The sequence below is a fragment of the Lissotriton vulgaris genome, chromosome 5 (assembly GCF_964263255.1).
Source record: "Lissotriton vulgaris chromosome 5, aLisVul1.2, whole genome shotgun sequence".
Classification (NCBI taxonomy): domain Eukaryota; kingdom Metazoa; phylum Chordata; class Amphibia; order Caudata; family Salamandridae; genus Lissotriton; species Lissotriton vulgaris.
Window position 1 is genome coordinate 126,849,070 of NC_141693.1, and position 18,014 is coordinate 126,867,083.

The 18,014-nt window shown below is 45.2% G+C and overlaps 1 protein-coding gene across 2 annotated transcripts in view; it reads right to left on the reverse strand.

Annotated features, from left to right (window-relative positions):
• Positions 1–18,014, reverse strand: part of OLFM1 (olfactomedin 1) — a 213,290-nt gene that overhangs the window by 11,238 nt on the left and 184,038 nt on the right. For both annotated transcript variants that reach the window (XM_086921049.1, XM_086921050.1), the window contains exon 5: positions 16,685–16,791. In XM_086921049.1, coding sequence (XP_086777175.1) covers positions 16,685–16,791 — 107 coding nt within the window. The remainder of the gene's footprint in view (positions 1–16,684; positions 16,792–18,014) is intronic.

Here is an 18,014-nt window from a genome sequence, read left to right on the forward strand (position 1 = left end):
GAAGCCGGTGCCCACCCGGCATTGCCCGTGATCACCGCCGCAGCCGAGGAGGAGTGAAAGCTGTTGCCGGGCCGCCGCTCTGCCTGCAGCGACCCGGAAGTCCCGCCTCCTGACCCCCAGGGCCGCGCTGCCATTGGCGGCCCCGGCGGAAGTCAGGCGGCGTGTGGAGGAGACAGGGCCAGGCGGGAGCGCGAGGGGAGCAGCCGGCTCCGTCCTCGAGGCTCCCCGTGTGAAGAGGAGCAGCGCGAGAAGAAGAAGCCGGCACCTGTCCCCCACCGAGGCTCCAAGAGAGTGAGGAGAGCCCCGGGGAGAGGGGAAGCGCCGGCGGAGCAGAGACGCCGCCGAGACCCAGCGCGACGTCAGGAACCCGGTGAGTGGGGCTCCGGTGCAGCTTGGAGGAGAGGGGGCGTCGGAGCACATTGCCGGTGCCCGCCCCTCCCCTCCAGTGCGAGGATATTGTTTCAGAGCCGCAGAGGCTCTTGTTGGGCATTCATCTTGCATCTCGAGTCCCCCCAAAGGAAGGGGGGGGACTCCACTGACGGGGGCAGTCGGTCCTTCAGAGTTCCCCGAGCGGGACTCCAACGTGCCCACATTTGTTTATTGAGTCCTGAGAGGCTCATGTGCCTACAGTCGTTTCGCGAGCCCTGAGAGGCTCTTCAAGTGTTACTAGGTCCCCCGTGGGTGACCCCACTGCCCAGTGAGGCGGCAGTCGTGTAGTTTAGAGCCCAGAGAGGTTCTTGAGGGCCAAGTCAGTTGTCCTGAGCCCACGAGGCTCCAACGTTCGCACCCTTGGTATTTACAACTGTCCAGCACTTAGTGGACAGTTGCTACGTTTAGGCTGGGTGTACTTTTTGGCTTATTACAGCCTGCCCTGACTTTGGGACACAGGGACTGCCACAGGTTGTGGCTCATAGGAAGTTTTGCGCAATTGCTTGTGCTCGCACCTCTGAATGTGTTTGGATACATCATGTGTCTTTCCTTGCATACACCGCTGAATGTAGGTTCTGCATCATGTGTTTTCTTGTGCTCGCACCTCTGAATGTGTTTGGATACATCATGTGTCTTCCTTCCCTACACCGCTGAATGTTAATGCATCATGTGTAATGTTCCTATGCTTATACCCCTAGATGTTGGTGATTCCTAGGTGGTTGCTTTTCTCCTAGTACAGGTGTTGCTAGTTGAGGTCTTTTGTTCCCTGCGCAATAGTTTCCTAAGGTGGTTAGGGTTGCGTAGGAGGTTCTGATGCTTTACCAGTAATTACTGGTTGTGTGCTAATTTGTGATACACGTTCTATTGTGGTTCTAAAAGTATTCTATGTGCTAATTACTATTCCTAAAAAGTGATGATTCCTGACAGTGGTCCAGGTGGCCCTGTCTTGTAAATATCCCCCTTGTAAATTCTGCCCGTGCCTGTTGGCACAGTGTAACCAAATGTATGTTTTATCTAATGTGTTTTTGATATAATACAAAGGCTATTTTTATATAACCTTGTGTGGAGTTTCCTTTGTGGTGGGCCTTGGGTGTTGTTGCTGGGTGCGCGCGCAAACACTTAACCTACATAGCCTCCAAGTTTGGCCTTGACTGCTCGCGCCACGTTACCTAGAGGGCGAGAGAGGGGTTATCTTGGTGTGTGACTCCCTTGCCCTGACACTTAGAAATGGCGATCCCTGACTGACCTCGACGCAAGTCTTGGCCGGCCAGGGTCCCGTTTCTAACACACATGTAAAGTAAAAAAATGAACTTAACACAATAAATACACAAAGCAACATACCAACACAACTATAGCTTAACAGTGCACAACAAAACCGTCTAAAAAGAAGGAAACAAAGCGCTCACAGCACAACATAACAAAATGACATTGCAAAATGAGGTACAAAAACACTGCAGGACTAAAACAAAAGAACACATCACAAGCACAGAGAAATGCAAAAAAAATGTTTATCCAAGCACTCTTGTCTAGGATTATCACCCTCTAGAAACCTGCTTTCATAATATGGCGGTAAAGGGAAACTGCAGGAAGCACTGTCTTAAGTTACCACCAAGAACATGAATTAGGGCTGCTCAAAATGTTGGTGATTCGGTCAAAGTTTTTCTAATTATATGGCAATAGTATTTGACAAAACAAATCCTTGGCAATAGGGAAGTAAGGTTGCCCTGGTATTAGTATTACCTTCAGGCAGTTCTACAATATTTTGTGTCTGTCCTGAGACATTTCCTGGAGGCCAGATCTGCAGCAGCCATTATTAAAGGTCTTCTCTGGCAGCAGGCCTTTCAAAGACATTCTCGATCATCCCTAGGAGGTGTGCTGTTGCCAGGAACCATCTGCCTGTTAATACTGCAGTGCCTAGGAATTACAAGAAATGTCTGAAATGCTTCAGAATGGAAACAGTGTCTTGTGAAACTGATTACTGGACATGTTTTCCTCTCCGGAGGATTACAGAGGACAAGAAAGTGCTGATGCAGTAACCCAGAGGCATATCAAGCAATGTTGTTTCCTTGTAACACACAAGATATTGAATATGCTTCCAGGTTAAAGGGGATCATTCACTCATTTTCATTTGTCATGCATTCATGAAAATGTTTTCTTGCTCTAATAAATATTTCTCCCTCAGCCCTCCAATATGAGCAACCAGAGCACACCCATGCCGGGTCATATTCAGAGTGCCCAGGTATCATGGGACACTATTAATGTTCCCAGTAAATACCATTGTCACAGGATGCAGTATTTACCACATAAGGTATTTCCAAGTTCAATTCGAGTGGCCCAGCTCAGAATGAAGCATAACATGCAGTATGGAGTTTGCTTATCCGATAGCTGCATTTTTGTCCTGTTTAGAAAAAGGTTTTCATTTTCACATTTTGCTCTGTTTTGCAAAAGATTTCCGCTGTGAAGCAATTTTTACAGAAATCAAAATTCCAATTTGGCACAATTTCCCCTTCGCGCTGAAAGAGGAACTATCACTGGACTTATCTCCTGAATCGTTTTAAAATGTGTTTCTTTGAATTGCTATTTGCAGCTTTTATAAACTATCTGATATCTCTTCCTCTGTTTATAATGTTGATATAACTTGCCTACACCATAATCTGTATTTGCTAAAAAAAAAGCGTCTTTGCTAAACTGAGTCACCTTAAACTCCTTCTTGCTTCTTTCACTTCAGATAATGTGCATTTTATTTTTCAAAATGTATAAATATGAAACAGTTCCTCTTGTTATGTGCTTTGTCACTAGCCTTAGGGGTCCAGTCTGCACTATATTAAATTTAAAAAATCAATGAATCAAAGAGGAGTGTTCAGTGTTTCTCACCTGGAATTATTTTCATCTGGCTGATTAAAATTGTGCCACCACAGTGCGTGACTCAAATTGACTAATTTGAGCAGCATACTTTAATCAGACAGTCAAACTGCTGATTAAAATGATGTTGCTTGCTCTTTTATGTAATATTTTACTTTTATGTTAAGAATTCTGTAACTTGAGTACCTCTTGTGTACTGCCAACCCGTAAGTATTTAAACTGTGTTCCCAAAAGCATCTGACTCACGCCTAATTTGTTCTCCATCAGGAAAGACCTGAAGACCCATATATTTAGGGGCCACCGCAAAGACTATCTGAAGTCCCATATCTTCAAACGCCACCTTAAAGAACATCCGAAGACCACTGTCTTCAAAGGCCACTTTAAAGAACATCTGAAGACCCTTATCTTTAAATACACCTCAAAGAATATCTGAAGACCCGTTTCAAAAGGCCAAAATCTCAAGAGGCCACCACAAAGATTATCTGAAGACCAATATCTCCAGAGGTCACCTCAAATACTATAAGAAGACCCATATCTCCAGAGGTCACCTCAATACTATCTGAAGACCCATATCTTCAAAGGCCACCCTAAGGAATGTCTGAAGACCCCTATATTCAAAGGCTACTTTAAAAAACACCTGAAGAACCTTATCTAAAGGCCAAAACCTCCAGAGGTCACCAAAAGGACTATCTGAAGACCCATATCTCCAGCGGTCACCTTAAATACTATCTGAAGACCTATATCTCCAGCGGTCACCTTAAATACTATCTGAAGACCTATATCTTCTGAGGCCACTTTAAACAATATCTGAAGACCCTTATCTAAAGACCAATAACACCAGAGGTCACCACAAAAACTGCCTGAAGACCCATATCTCCAGAGGTCACCTCAAATACCTATATCTTCTGAGGCAATTTCAAAAACTCATATGCTCACCACCTTCTCATTTCCTCATTTTCCTCCGTCTCCTTCTCCCAGGCCTCTAATTTCCTAGACCCCGTCTTACAGGCCCTATTTTGGGAACCATGCTCAGAAGTGCCTCTTCCAATGCATTTCCATACTACACAAGTGTTGTCATAACATCTTGGCTAATACTTAAACTGAAGGCGCTCAGGTGTGCTGAGTGACTCCAAGTAGGACATTTCCTCATTGGCAGAGAATATGCAAATGAGAGAATTCCCATTGACCCCACATGCTTTACTTGAAACCATGCACTGCGTGAATTCATATCCAGTGCCAGAATTCACATGTTTCATAGTTCCAGCATGAGAAGGCCATCCATTCAATGTTTTTCCTTTGTGTTGTCCTGTAAAGCCCACTTGAAGTAGAATTCAATGAGAAACATTAGGACTGGATAAGCCACTAAACCATGGAATCTGGAAAATTGAGAGCTCTGGAAAGCCCCTGAGACATAGTGGTGCTGATCCCGAATCTTCAATTAAAGCTCTCACTGACATTACATTGGCACTTTATTTAGGTGCTGTACAAAATTAAACTTTAGATGTAAAGCCTCAACTTTTACTTTTATTGAGCTAAAAAAGTGTGAGGACCTTCTGCAATTTGACCTGAAATTGAAATGTCCCCAAAAAACAGTTTTTGGGGGGGTTAGGAGACCCACGAAAATATTTTTTCTGGGAGACTTGAATATGTGGAACGCACATGTCTTCTGGTGTCAAGGCCCAATTTAACGCTCCTGAATCCCTGCTTCAGTAGCTCCTACAGTCATGATTTATATGTGCATCCTCGTACTAGCAGTCCTGAATTTATAAGAGGATAAAAAGGGCTGCAACCACTAGGATGCAAGAAAAAAGTGCACTGGATGAGTTACTCACACATGGTATCAGGAACCCAGAGCTCCGCACTTCCATACACGGGTGCACGCCTTCTTGTATGTTTACACATGATAAGGCACAGCCGGTACTGGTAAGAGCGGTGGGGTAGGGGTGCGGTGGGGTGGAGGGGGGAGTCAACAAATGACGGGATAGGGAAAAAAAAAAAAAAACCACTTGCCTAGCGCTTGCCGCATCGCCACCTCGCCAATGCGGCGAATGCAAGGTAAATGTTTTTGTTTATTTTATTTTTCCTATCCCATAGTCGGTCGACTTCCTGCCCCACCACCCCACCGCTCTTACCTGTTCTGGCTGCACCTTCACATGATTAGTATCAGTGCTTGAAATAGAAAAATAGAAGTGCAGGTACTCTGTACCAGAGTACCTGCTTGTTTCTGACAAGTGCAGGTATTCTCCCTCTCAAATAAAAAAAGTGCTGGTACTCAATACCGGACAGGACGGGCCCATTTGAAGCACTGATTGGAGTTAAATGAAATGCCTGTGAGGGTTCGCTGAACAGTCCTGTGCCATTAGCCAACTTGACAGACAGGCGTGGCTCCTCCATGTGGGCGGAAGAGCATTGCCCCACTGCTTTCCCGCAGTGCGAAAAGCAGAAACATAAAATAGCTTTATAAATACCATTTTATGCTTCTGCTTCTCACAATGCAAGAAAGCAGAAGGGTTTGGCTGAGGGCGGGCGGGCGGGCGGTCCCGCTCGAGGGCAGGGTAGAAGTGTCTTGCCCACTCTGAGGGCACTGACTGTTTGGTCGGCCACAGGGCCGACCAAACCAGTCATACACACTCTGCATTTTCTCCATGTAATAGAAAATGGCCTCTCCATAGACGCCTGTGCGGTCGGCATCCCAGCCAATCACAACACTTCCATTGCAGCATTTTGAATGGCTGAGGGGAGGGAGGCTACCTGGGCTGCTTCCTGTGAGGAGCAGAGACGATGCGGTGCCGGACTGGACCGGTGAAGGTAAGTTAACTTTTTTTTTTTAAATGGAACCCCCGGAACCCCCCTCCCCACCCCCCAAAGTGACTCCCCTGGCCCCACCACCGCGAGTCATGCCGGCCACAACTGTTGACAGATTAGAATCTTGTAATCATCCAACATTCTGAGGCTGACGGCATTTCCAACTGTGGGAATGCACCATCAAGACCATAGGACAGGGGGACATAATATGAAAATAGAAAGGTGCTAAGGTAATAATAATAGGGGATAATTAATCACTGGTTATAAGAATATAATTACAACACCTATGATATGGTTACCATATGACTTCATTTCCTGTCCTCATCTTTTACTGACCACCACAGTGAATTCTGGAACTTGTAGTCTTAGTTAAGATTAATCGGACTCATTGGGTCATCACAACTGAAAATAATGAATTGTGAAAAGAAAAGTGCAAGCCTTTTAGAAATGCGTGATCATGGAATAGGGGTCGTCTGATAACGCTAGCCTACCTGTAACATCCCAGCATCTAACAGGCGCCCACAACCAATAAAAGACCTGATCAGCAGCAGCATCAGCAGCAGCACCACAAGCAGCCACGGCCCGTGGAGGGAGTACCGGTGGGGCGGAAAGACGGAATGGGGTAGGGGCAGGGTGGGGGGGTGCTAAAAAACGGAATATGGGTAATTGGAGGTAAGTAAACAATTTAATTAATAAAATGAATTTTGTAGCGTGCCGTGCATCGCAAAATGCGATGCAGCGCGCACTACGAAATTCGTTTTATTAATTAAATTGTTTACTTACTTCCAATTATCCATATTCCGGTTTTTAGCACCTCCCCCCCCCCACCTTGCCCCTCCCCTGCCCCGCCCCACCTTTCCGCCACCCCGGGACTCCCTCCACGGGCCGCGGCCGACCACAAGACCTCTGGGGCTGAAAGCTATGAACATCCTATGACTCAGCAGATCAGACTAGCAGGATGGCATGAAGCATCATGTGCTTTGTTGCCTCGTTGGTGAATACTGCACTGCTCTTGCCTTAGGCTTTGCTTTTCAGAAACTCTTCAGACATTCATGCTGCATAAAGGGTACTGTTTAGTCTTTCAGCTGTGATTTAAAAGGCCCTTTACTAGCCCCTGGCGTAAAAGCCTTCTGTGAGACCGCAGAGCCACAAACCAATGCCGCACGGGCTGCTTTTGATAGGCCGGATCTCAAGCGGATGAAAGGTGGCACAGAAAGTGGCTGTTTCAGATCAAAGTAAACTTGCCAAAGAAACTAGCAGTGAAAACCTGTTAATGTTCAGTAGAATCGTAAACTGAGCAGCACCAGGCCAACCAAACAATCCCTAAGTAGGCTGGGTAAAATACTACAGCAGCAAACAGATGCTACCAAATGAACTGTTTCATTAACCCCAATTCTACAAATGATTGAGGGGCATATTATCAACGGCCAGCGACAATTATCGCTGGCCGTGCTTAGAGATAATTTTATTATCGCAGGCTATCTCTGGAATTTATCACCCTGGTTGCGCATTATTACCAACGCGTTTCTCCAGGGCAATAAAAATTCCAGAGATCGCGAGGTTATCGATTTGCAGGGAACATCACTGGTTTTCCACCGATGTTGCCTGCAAAATGGCGATAACCTTGCTGATACGACCCACAGGGTCGTATCAGCATAATCCACCCAAATGTTGGAGATAGGTAAGTCTGCATTTTAGCAGATGTTAGTTTTTGGAGAAAACAGCTGTTTTCTCCAAAAACTAATGTGTGCTAAAATGCTGGGGCAGCCTTGTAAATATCGCGATGTGAACATCAGCGATATTTGCAAGGTTGTCCATCTGGGGTACGCCCAGTGATGCCTACTTTGCATCTTATTAGAGATGCAAACGGAGGTGTTGGGAAAAAGGGTGCTAACATCCGCTTATGCTTGTTAGCACCCTCTTGTAAATAGGGTGATAGTTTTATCTCCGTTTTCTTTGGCTTTTTAAGCCAAAAAAGCAGAGATAAATCCCTTGTAAATATCCCCCTGAGTTATTTACCCTAGCAGCTCTCGGGCAGAGCCATGCGCACCAAATGCATGAATAACCTTGCATTCCACTATCTGCACAGCCACATATCTCTATATTGGCTTGAGCAGTCCGCCTCTGCCCCGAGCTCTAGCACTCTGGAATTCATTTCTGGAAGCTAAGAAAACTGCCATCCGGCTAGCTTGCTATCAGGAGAGTGAGACCTCTTCTAGGCACTTAACATTAAGACCAGCGCCAAAAGACCCATTGGAGTAGTGTGCATTACACAAATGCTGTGGAGATGTTCAGTACACCTTATGTTCACTTTCTTTGCCTTTACACAGTGTTTGAGGACGTTTGTGGCTCTTCCTCGCTGAAGAGGCAGTCTACAAGAAACACTTTATGCATGCACTTCATTTTAAGCCAGTTTATGTGTAGCAGTCATTGAACCCCTTAAGTGCTGCCGTCGACCAACGGTCGTCGCGAGCACTACCTTGCCAGTGCTGCGCACAACCGTTGGCCGACGGGCCAGCATTCGTTCTTCGAACGTTCAGCACTGGGCGCTGAACGTTCGACGCTCCTATGAGGCAAAAAACTCCACTCACATGCCACTGAGTGTGTAAACATTGAGCATAGAAACACAACAAAACAAAATGTTTGCTTTCTTGTTCATCGAAGGTGGTCAAGAAAACACATAAGTAGCTTACAAAGTGTTGCAAGCATCGTTATGAGGCTGTATACAGTAATAAGACTGGTGGTCCTGGTTAGGTGCCTCTTTTCAGCCACCCTTCTATCGCTGTCTGTTTCTAAGTGAAACTGAGTCAGGTTGAAAAGTGCAAGGCAATGGCAGCATTCAGCTGTGCTCTCGCTCACATTTCACACCAACTAAGGAAGGTTATTGAATGTGCTGTCAAGTGCACTGGTCAGAGACAAGGGTTGGCAAGAGGAACCCTCTGTTTTTTCTACATCCTTTTCTCTTTATGTTTCCTTTTTCCTTTTCCTTTACCTTTCCCTTCTTCTTTTCATAGCAAAAGCAGGAGAAATAAAGAATTTCTCCTTGTTTTGCCATGTTATGACCCTGGTCTTAATTTTGGTGCTGCCTCCTATTTTCTCCATTCTTGTAAATAGGGGGCGCTTCAAAATAAATGGTTGTTGCAGCAGAACGTTCACTGCAATACCCATTGCCCATCCATTTCACACTAAGAATAGCATGAAAGGGTGCCTTATTTACAAGGCGGCGTTAAGCCACATTAAGTCAATTAACAACGCCTACTAAATAAGGCGAAGCCCCTGTCGTCACAGGAATGTCATTAAAAGTGACATTCCTGTGGCGATGGGGGCTTGTATATATGCCCCATACTGTTGTGAGAAGTAGAAGAAATGTTTAGAGCGATGTAAAGGGTGGAGGTAGCCTATGTTTGGATGTTGGATCTGCTTTATGACGCAGATGAACCACATCCCATCAAGAAGCCTCCTATGATAGATTGTACTTCATAAAGGGGAAAGAAAGGGTGAAGATGGAGGAAGGCAAGCAGCGGCAGGGGAGATTGTTGAAGAGGGGGAGGGGAACAAAAGAACGAAAATAGGGAAAGAAAGACACTACGGGGAGATCGTTAAGGAGAGGGAGGGGAAAGAAAGGTTGACGATGGAGGAAGGCAAGTAACAGCTGGGGAGATTGTTGAAGGGGGAAGAAAGGATGAAGATAGGGAAAGGCAAGTAACAGCAGGGGAGATTGTTGAAGGGTGAAGAAAAGATGAAGACAGGGAAAGGCAAGTAACGGCAGGGGAGATTGTTGAGGAGAGGGAGGGGAAGAAAGGATTAAGATGGAGGAAGGCAAGTAACAGCAGGGGGGAATGTTGAAGAGGGGAGGGGAAGAAAGGATGAATATGGAGAAGGCAAGGAACAGAAGTGGAGGATGTGAAGAGGGGGAGGTGAAGAAAGGGTGAAGATGGGGAAGGCAAGTAACAGCAGACGAGAATGTTGAAGGGGGAAGAAAGGATGAAGATGGAGAAGGCAAGGAACAGAAGGGGAGGATGCTGAAGAGGGAGATGAGGAGAAAGGATGAAGATGGGGAAGGCAAGTAACAGCAGGGGAGTTTGTTGTAGAGGGGCAGGGGAAGAAAGGATGAAGATAGGGAAAGGCAAGTAACAGCAGGGGAGAATGTTGAAGAGGGGGAGGGAGAGGGGAAGAAAGGATGAAGATAGGGAAAGGCAAGTAACAGCAGGGAAGAATGTTGAAGAGGGGGAGGGAAAGAAAGGATGAAGATGGGGAAGGCAGGTAACAGCAGGGGAGAATGTTGAAGAGGGAGAAAGGATGAAGATGGAGGCGACAAGTAACAGCAGGGAAGAATGTTGAAGAGGGGGAGGGGGAGGGGAAGAAAGGGTCAGGATGGGGAAGGCAAGTAACGGCAGGGGAGATCGCTGAGGAGAGGGAGGGGAAGAAAGAATGAAGATGGAGGAAGGCAAGTAACAGCAGGGGAGAATGTTGAAGAGAGGAGGGGAAGAAAATATGAAGATGGAGGAAGGCAAGTAACAGCAGGGGAGAATGTTGAAGAGGGGAGGGAAAGAAAGGATGAAGATGGGGAAGGCAGTAACAGCAGGGGAGAATGTTGAAGGGGGAGAAAGAATGAAGATGGAGGCGGCAAGTAACAGCAGGGGAGGATGTTGAAGAGGGGGAGGGGAAGAAAGGAGGAAGATGGGGAAGGCAAGTAACAGCAGGGGAGTTTGTTGTAGAGGGGGAGGGGGAAGAAAAGATGAAGATGGAGGAAGGCAAGTAACAGAAGGGAAGAATGTTGAAGAGGGGAGGGGGAGGGGAAGAAAGGGTCAAGATGGAGAAAGCAAGTAACGGCAGGGGAGATCGCTGAGGAGAGGGAGGGGAAGAAAGGATGAAGATGGAGGAAGGCAAGTAACAGCAGGGGAGAATGTTGAAGAGGGGAGGGAAAGAAGGGATGAAGATGGGGAAGGTAGTAACAGCAGGGGAGAATGTTGAAGGGGGAGAAAGGATGAAGATGGAGGCGGCAAGTAACAGCAGGGGAGGATGTTGACGAGGGGAAGTGTGGGTGAAGATGGAGAAATGCAAGTAACAGCAGGGGAGACTGTTGAAGAGGGGGAGGGAAAAGAAAGGGTGAAGTTAGGGGATGGCAAGTAACAGCAGGGGAGAATGTTGACGAGGGGAAGGGGAAAAAGGATGAAGATGGAGAAGGCAATTAACAGCAGGGGATGCTCAAATGCGTCTCCTACAAAATTCTGCTCCTGTGAAGTCAGGTAACGTAAAACTATAGGATTTCATGCACTTTCATCCATGTAAAAATTAATTTGCCTGATCAAGCTGATAAATGAGTGTAGATAGCTGAAGAAGAAACCCAGGGATTTAGGATGGGAATTAAATGTGTTGGCAGATGAAGTCTGCAAGTGGAATAAGACATGCTGTGAGAAAGAGACAAAGAATACCTCCTGGAATATTTCAGGAAAGATGAGGTTTGAGGTTGCAGTAATTGGGAAGAAGGTGGCAATGAAGGAAAGGGTCATAGATTGAATAGATGGGAAGAGAAGAGGGTTGGATAGGGTGGAAACATGAAGATGAGCATGTGTGCTGTGAGGATATCACTTCTGCCTTCCTAAAGATGACTAATACCCAAAGGAGATGAACGTCCGCAGATCACAGTCTAGATTGGTGAGATACCATAACCACTCAAGTTGTTCATTACAAAGCAAGTAATGCAAGTTTTTTAGTCACTTCGTGGAGTTCTGTGTAGTGGATCTGCATGAATTCCGCCGAGGCCTAATCCATGCAGTCTTCCATACCTTCCAAAATACTTATACAGCATGTCTTTACAAGGTCAAAACTGCCACAATTTGCAAACATGGGCCTCTTTTTTTACCTATCTAATTCACTAATTATGGCCACCCTTATTTTGATGCCTGTGCCTATTTTCTGTCCCCGTCCCACCTTGACTGACAGGGTGAATGAACATCTCAGTTCTCCCCCGGTGCCACCTGAGCTGTATCCCAAGCAGCCGGCTTCATGCATGTCTGTCTGCCCTCCTCTCCTTGCTTTTGGTGAGAGGGAACACAATCAATGAGCGAAAAATAAAAAAGCGTAAACAAACCATTTATCTTTTTCTTTGGTTGGTTGGGCTCCCTGCTCATCAAATGCAAGGGGAGGAGCCAGTGTGACTCTGGCTGCTTGAAAAGAGGCTGAGGTGTTGCCGCAGGGAAATGGAGCTGTTTTTTTTAACCCCGTCATTAAAATGAGAGCCAATGCTCAGGCAGCACCCCCTATTTTGGCTGGTTGTGCTAGCAAACTTACTGCCCTACCTGCAGGGCAATAATGGCTGTTAATTACCCTACTTCCCCCTTTTAAGTGCTGTCACCTGCCGCTCGGTTTCTGTGAGGGCAATTGATATCTGTCATTGCACTTGTGGGCAATAAAGCTTAAATAACAACTTAATGTGATATGATTCTTCATTCCACAGTTTTATAATTTCTATGTGCTATAAATAAAAGCTATTACTATTACCTGATGTAATATTACTAAATTTATGAACTTTGGAAGAATTAAAGTCTGTGTGGCCCCACTGACATGTGACGTTCAGTTCGCAAGTCTACTGCAAACAATTAACTGCTAAGCTATCCTGCTGGCCTACACACAACAACTGTAACCTACACGGGTGACACCTTTTTCAATACCATGGAAGTCAAACGTGATGTTTCCTGGGCAGCCTGTCTGTCCTCTGCTCCATAGGGACGAAGATGGCCTACTTTTTAAGCAGTGCAACACTCGCCATCACAACGCGGTGCTCTGAAAATAGCTGTTCTACTTTCTGTTCTGTATTCTGCTTCCTTATTCAACATTTGAGAAATGTGAGTTACATGTTGACCGGATTATGAACCACACAAGCTGTCTTTAAATGTGCAATATAGGAGTTTTTTAGATCTATCTGTCCCGCTGCCACAATAAGCCTCATAGATGTCTGTATATATTTACAGGCACCAGAGTAGGACTTGTCAGCTCACTCCATAGAAAAATCCAGTCAGGTATCCATGCTTGTCAATAGATACAATAAATTAATTTTTATTCCGATTTATTACATATATTTTGGTCATTATGGCAACCCGCCTGGACAAATTAAATACCACTAGGGGTACGAAAATGTAAACTCAAACAATGGCTGGGAGTCACATGACCTACACTCTTTGATAGCCGCCTCCTAGTGGCCCACCCAATCAGGAGTCATTTCAACTCTAAACAGCAGCAGGGGAGCATCACAATGAATGAGGTTCCTCTATAGTAAACACCTTACATTGTGGAATATTCTACACCTCTGCACCAAGCATCTGACCTCTTTGACAATGTCTCCTGCACACACACACACAGACGCTGGTGGCGCCGGGTGAGGCAATCACTTTTGGCGCCGCCACTTCCCATGACCGCCTCCTCGGATTCTCTCACTACAACCTGCAAAAGTTCCCCTCATCTCTCCTATCATAAGATATTGCTAAGCACAGCGTCCCCCTGAGGTCACAGCGCCCCCGCCACTGGTCCGTGCCATGCTCAGAAAGTATGGGCCCGATTCACAGAACTAACTTAAGACAAAAATCCTAAACTTACTACCATTTTTATATTCACAGAAGGCACTTACTCAGTTTGGTATTCACAGAAGGCACTTACTCATTTCGGTATTCACAGAAGTTAGGAGTCCTAACTTTAGGACTCCTAAATGCCTTCTGTGAACACCATAAGTCTTAAAATTAGGATTTTTCTCAATTTAGTAGTTGTAAAGTTGGGACTCCTAACTTTAGGACTCCTAAATGCATTCTTTGAATACTGAAAGTCTTAAAATTAATATTTTTCTCAGTTTAGGAGTCTTAAAGTTAGGAGTCCTAACTTTACTACTACTAAACTGAGGAAAATCCTAATTTTAAGACTTTTGGTATTCACGGAAGGCATTTAGGAGTCCTAAAGTTAGGACTCCTAATTTCTGTGAATACCGAAATGAGTAAGTGTCTTCTGTGAATATAAAAATGGTAGTAAGGTTAGGATTTTGTCTTAAGTTAGTTCTGTGTATCAGGCCCTATGAGAGCAATCAATGGTTTCAGCCGAATCATGGCCATAACCCTGATACATTGTGGGCAACTGCCCAAAAACAACCTTTATAATCACCCTACTCTACCATCAATCACCATCAACCAAATTCACTTATTTGAAGCCCAATAGCCCTACTAGGCCTGATTCCTGAACTTTTATTCATGCTTCCCTTCCTTCCTTCCTGCCTTGCAGATTACATGGGCCCTCATGTGAAAGGTCTTTTATTTCCTCATACTTACCAGCCCCATCAGAATGACTAGATCCCTTTTAACAGAGCATCTCTATTATCTTTCATCCAGAGTCTAAAACAATTTGAGAAATGAGAAATAACTAGGGGAATCAGATGAGGATTTACCAACTTCCCTGGTCTTCTGATTTGTTGCGTTTTCAAATGGCACTCTCAGCGTTTCAGTCACGATACCTGGTAACTCCGCCCACACTTCTTAGGTTTAAGGCATAAGTAACACTAGGGTTGGAATTACTGGCCAGTATTTTATACACTCAGAATTGTGCCCAGAGATTATAGTCACTGTGTAGGCTGACAGTGTAAAAAGAGAGGTCCATCTAAAAAGCATGCCTTCAAAGGTGTAGATTCCATTGGTGCAGCAGGTGCAGTGGCACCAGGAGCCCAAGGCCTGAGGGACTCAGTGAACGCTGTTTGTTTGTGAATTTAATAGTTCAAACAGTGGATCTTTCCTTGCACTAAGGCCCATGACACACTGGATATGCCACTGCATGCCTCCCTGGTGTCTGCAACCAAACAAAAGAGTGTTGTGAGACTGGAAAGTGTGGACCTCTTGCAGAAGGATCTCTCATTGATTTACCACCCTACCAGCGGCAGCAAGTGAGCTACTAAAGCCCCTCTTCTCTAAGTCTACACCACTTCCGCTGACCCAACTACTCCCCAAACTGGCTCTAGCTAGTAGATAAGACAGAAGCATGGAGTTTGGATTCAGTGGTGGATTCAGGAGGTGGATACTGTGAAGTGTTCATTACCACTCTGCAGGTACCTGTAGCACTAAGAATAGTCACTGTAATAAAAGAGAGGTCAAAAATACCTAACGTCATCAGTAACACTTCGGGAGTAGTACTGTACCTCTTGTCTCTGTATCTTGGCAGTGTTGTTTTATTGCAGTGGTACCACTGAGGCCATTTTGTGTCTAAACTAAGCTTTCGGGGTACGGCAGCTACCCTTGCCAGCCTCACCTCTCCTGTAGTGATGTTTTTGAATGGCTGTATTTAAGCTACCCGGTTTTGTTCAAGACAAACGTCAGTTTAGCATTTAGACTTAGATGTTATTGTCAGAGCCACAGCTTGGCAACCAGGCTGAATCCTGGAATGTACTAAGGTTCCTATTTAGAGCTTGTTGGACAGGGCACTGCATTAAAACTTCTGCCTACCAAACCATCTGGCCTGCCTGTCTCATTTTAGAGACCCCGGGACTTTAAGTATCCTGTCAACAGAGCCTCCATTGGCTCCTTTGATGGACTACTTCCTCCAACAACCTGACAGAGATGGGGCCGTTCAAGTAAGAATATTACATGACCTGCCCTGTTTAGGGTGGGTGTAGTGATGCCAGTTTTTTCTTGTCCATCACTGCCAGGAAAAATCTGGCAGTGAGGGACAGGGAAAAATAATGACTCCCACAATCTGGGAGAAAAATCCCAGGGTGTGGCAGCCATTCTGTTTTTCTGTTTTTCAGAAGCAAACTCCTGCTTTGGGAGTGTTTCTGAAGAACAGGAACTTTTTGTACATTGAAAGGAACCACCAAAGGAACCACCATGACCTCAGTTCCTTTCAATGTACAGAGCTGCCTGCTGGGCCGGTTGGCATCTGTAAACCTATCAGGTGATAGTACCGCGGGATGACAGAGTAAATACAGTGTTCAATTTGTGAAAAAATACGTGCCAGGGCCCTCTGCAAGAGCACACTGCAGCTACCACTACCCATTGCCCCTGCCAGCACCGCCAATGACTGTACCAACACACCTACTAACCATTACACTCTTACAGGTGTGCCAATACTATTCCAGGCTCCCAAAGCTATAATATTGTCTTGGGTGGCAGATATTATTCACTGTTAATGTATAGTGAATGAATGAACAGCTTTTGTTATGCTCATACCTAAATTAGGCAGACAGTTCTCCCATGTGGCAGACTGTCAAAAGCTGCGGTGCCGACAATTACGTACCGGTGCCGAGCACCGAAAACCACAGGCTCAAATTAAGCACTGAGTCTTCTACCACCCTGAAGGACTGTACTTCGTCTGTCAAACTACAAATAGGGCCTTACATCTATTATTCCTTTAATTGCTGTGCAACAACTATAGCACACATTAGACCCTCAAATCTAGGAGGCCACCTCACGGCTTATCCAATCCAAAATGGTAAACTTCAATATGCAAATCCTTTGATACCAGCTCACTAAGGAAAGAACGCAGAGAAGGGACACAAATAAAAAGAGAAAGGAAACATGAGGGTGCAGAGAATTAAAATCAATATGGTTAATGTGCTTACCCTTGTGTCACCCTCAGGCGCCATCGGGTCCGTCATCCAGGAGCCGAACCTTGATCCAGAGACTTTGACTGTAACTGGCTCACTTATTCCAGTCAACTTGCCACAAGCTGAAAAGCAGGGAAATGTCTATAAATAGGATGTCCACCGTTTTACATTATATAAATATCAAACGTGCCCTTATGGAAATCATGTGGGTACAAATAGTTTCACATTTTGATTCACTCTTACCCGGTAGATCACTGGAGTTTGTAGGAAGGAGCAGTAGGTACAAGTGATGTAAGTGACAGGATGTACAGGGGATGTGCCCACTTCCCAAAGTGGTATCATCATATCACCAACTATGAACTTAATTTCAGAGGTACCTTTAAAAGTGGGTTTGATATTCCAAAGGGGCCATTAATGGGAATCACCAGCCCAAAAATAATAATAACAAACACAGTGGGTCCAAAGTTTCTCATCCTGATACTTAACTTTGTCAAAGCAGGTAAAATGTTTTTTACAGAGTTTTATACAGCGGGAACTTGACCCGAATTGGGTTTCAGTGCGCTTTACATAGCACCAGTTGCGTTACATAAGGACACATTCATTTTTTGTTAGGCACTGGGAGATTAAGTGATTTGCCAGAATAACAGGATATTCAGCGTCGTTGCCGAGACTCAAACCCAGTTTTAATCAAAGTGAACTACACCCACAAAATTACTCATGCCTGTGGTAAGAGTTGTTCTGGGTTGGGAGTAACCGGTAATCGGTCCCTCTTTAGGCTGCAGTATCACAGTACGTGTAGCACAAGCTTCATTTCTAAGGATAAATCACTCATTAGGAGCAGTATAGGTGGTGTTTGATGTCCAGGGCATGAGCACAGGGCTTCAGTGATGCACACAGGTTTACTTTTGATGAATTTCAAACTGGATATGCTTGTCTGTCATAAGGGCTGTGAATCCTGAGATTCTCATCCATTTAGATGAGTGTGTTCTTATATCTATTGCTGTCCACACTAACTCGTCAGAGTGTGATGCAAAGTGCAAAGTTCAAGAACATGCCCTGTTTCTAGTACTACTTAGGGTCGGTCTACCTGACAATCGCATCATGGGGTGATTCTGTACATAGATATGCACTCTATAAGTATTGTCATTCATGTATTTCTTCATTCGTTCATGCATTTGTTCATGCATTCATTCGTGTAATTATGATAGTGCTACAAAATGTAGCATGTCTTTAAAATGAGTACTGTTAATGTGAAGGGGTGTTTTGTGTGCCCACTACGTCAGCTGTGCATCCCACAGCCAACTTCTGGAATACATCCATCTTCAAAAACAGTAGGAAAGATCAC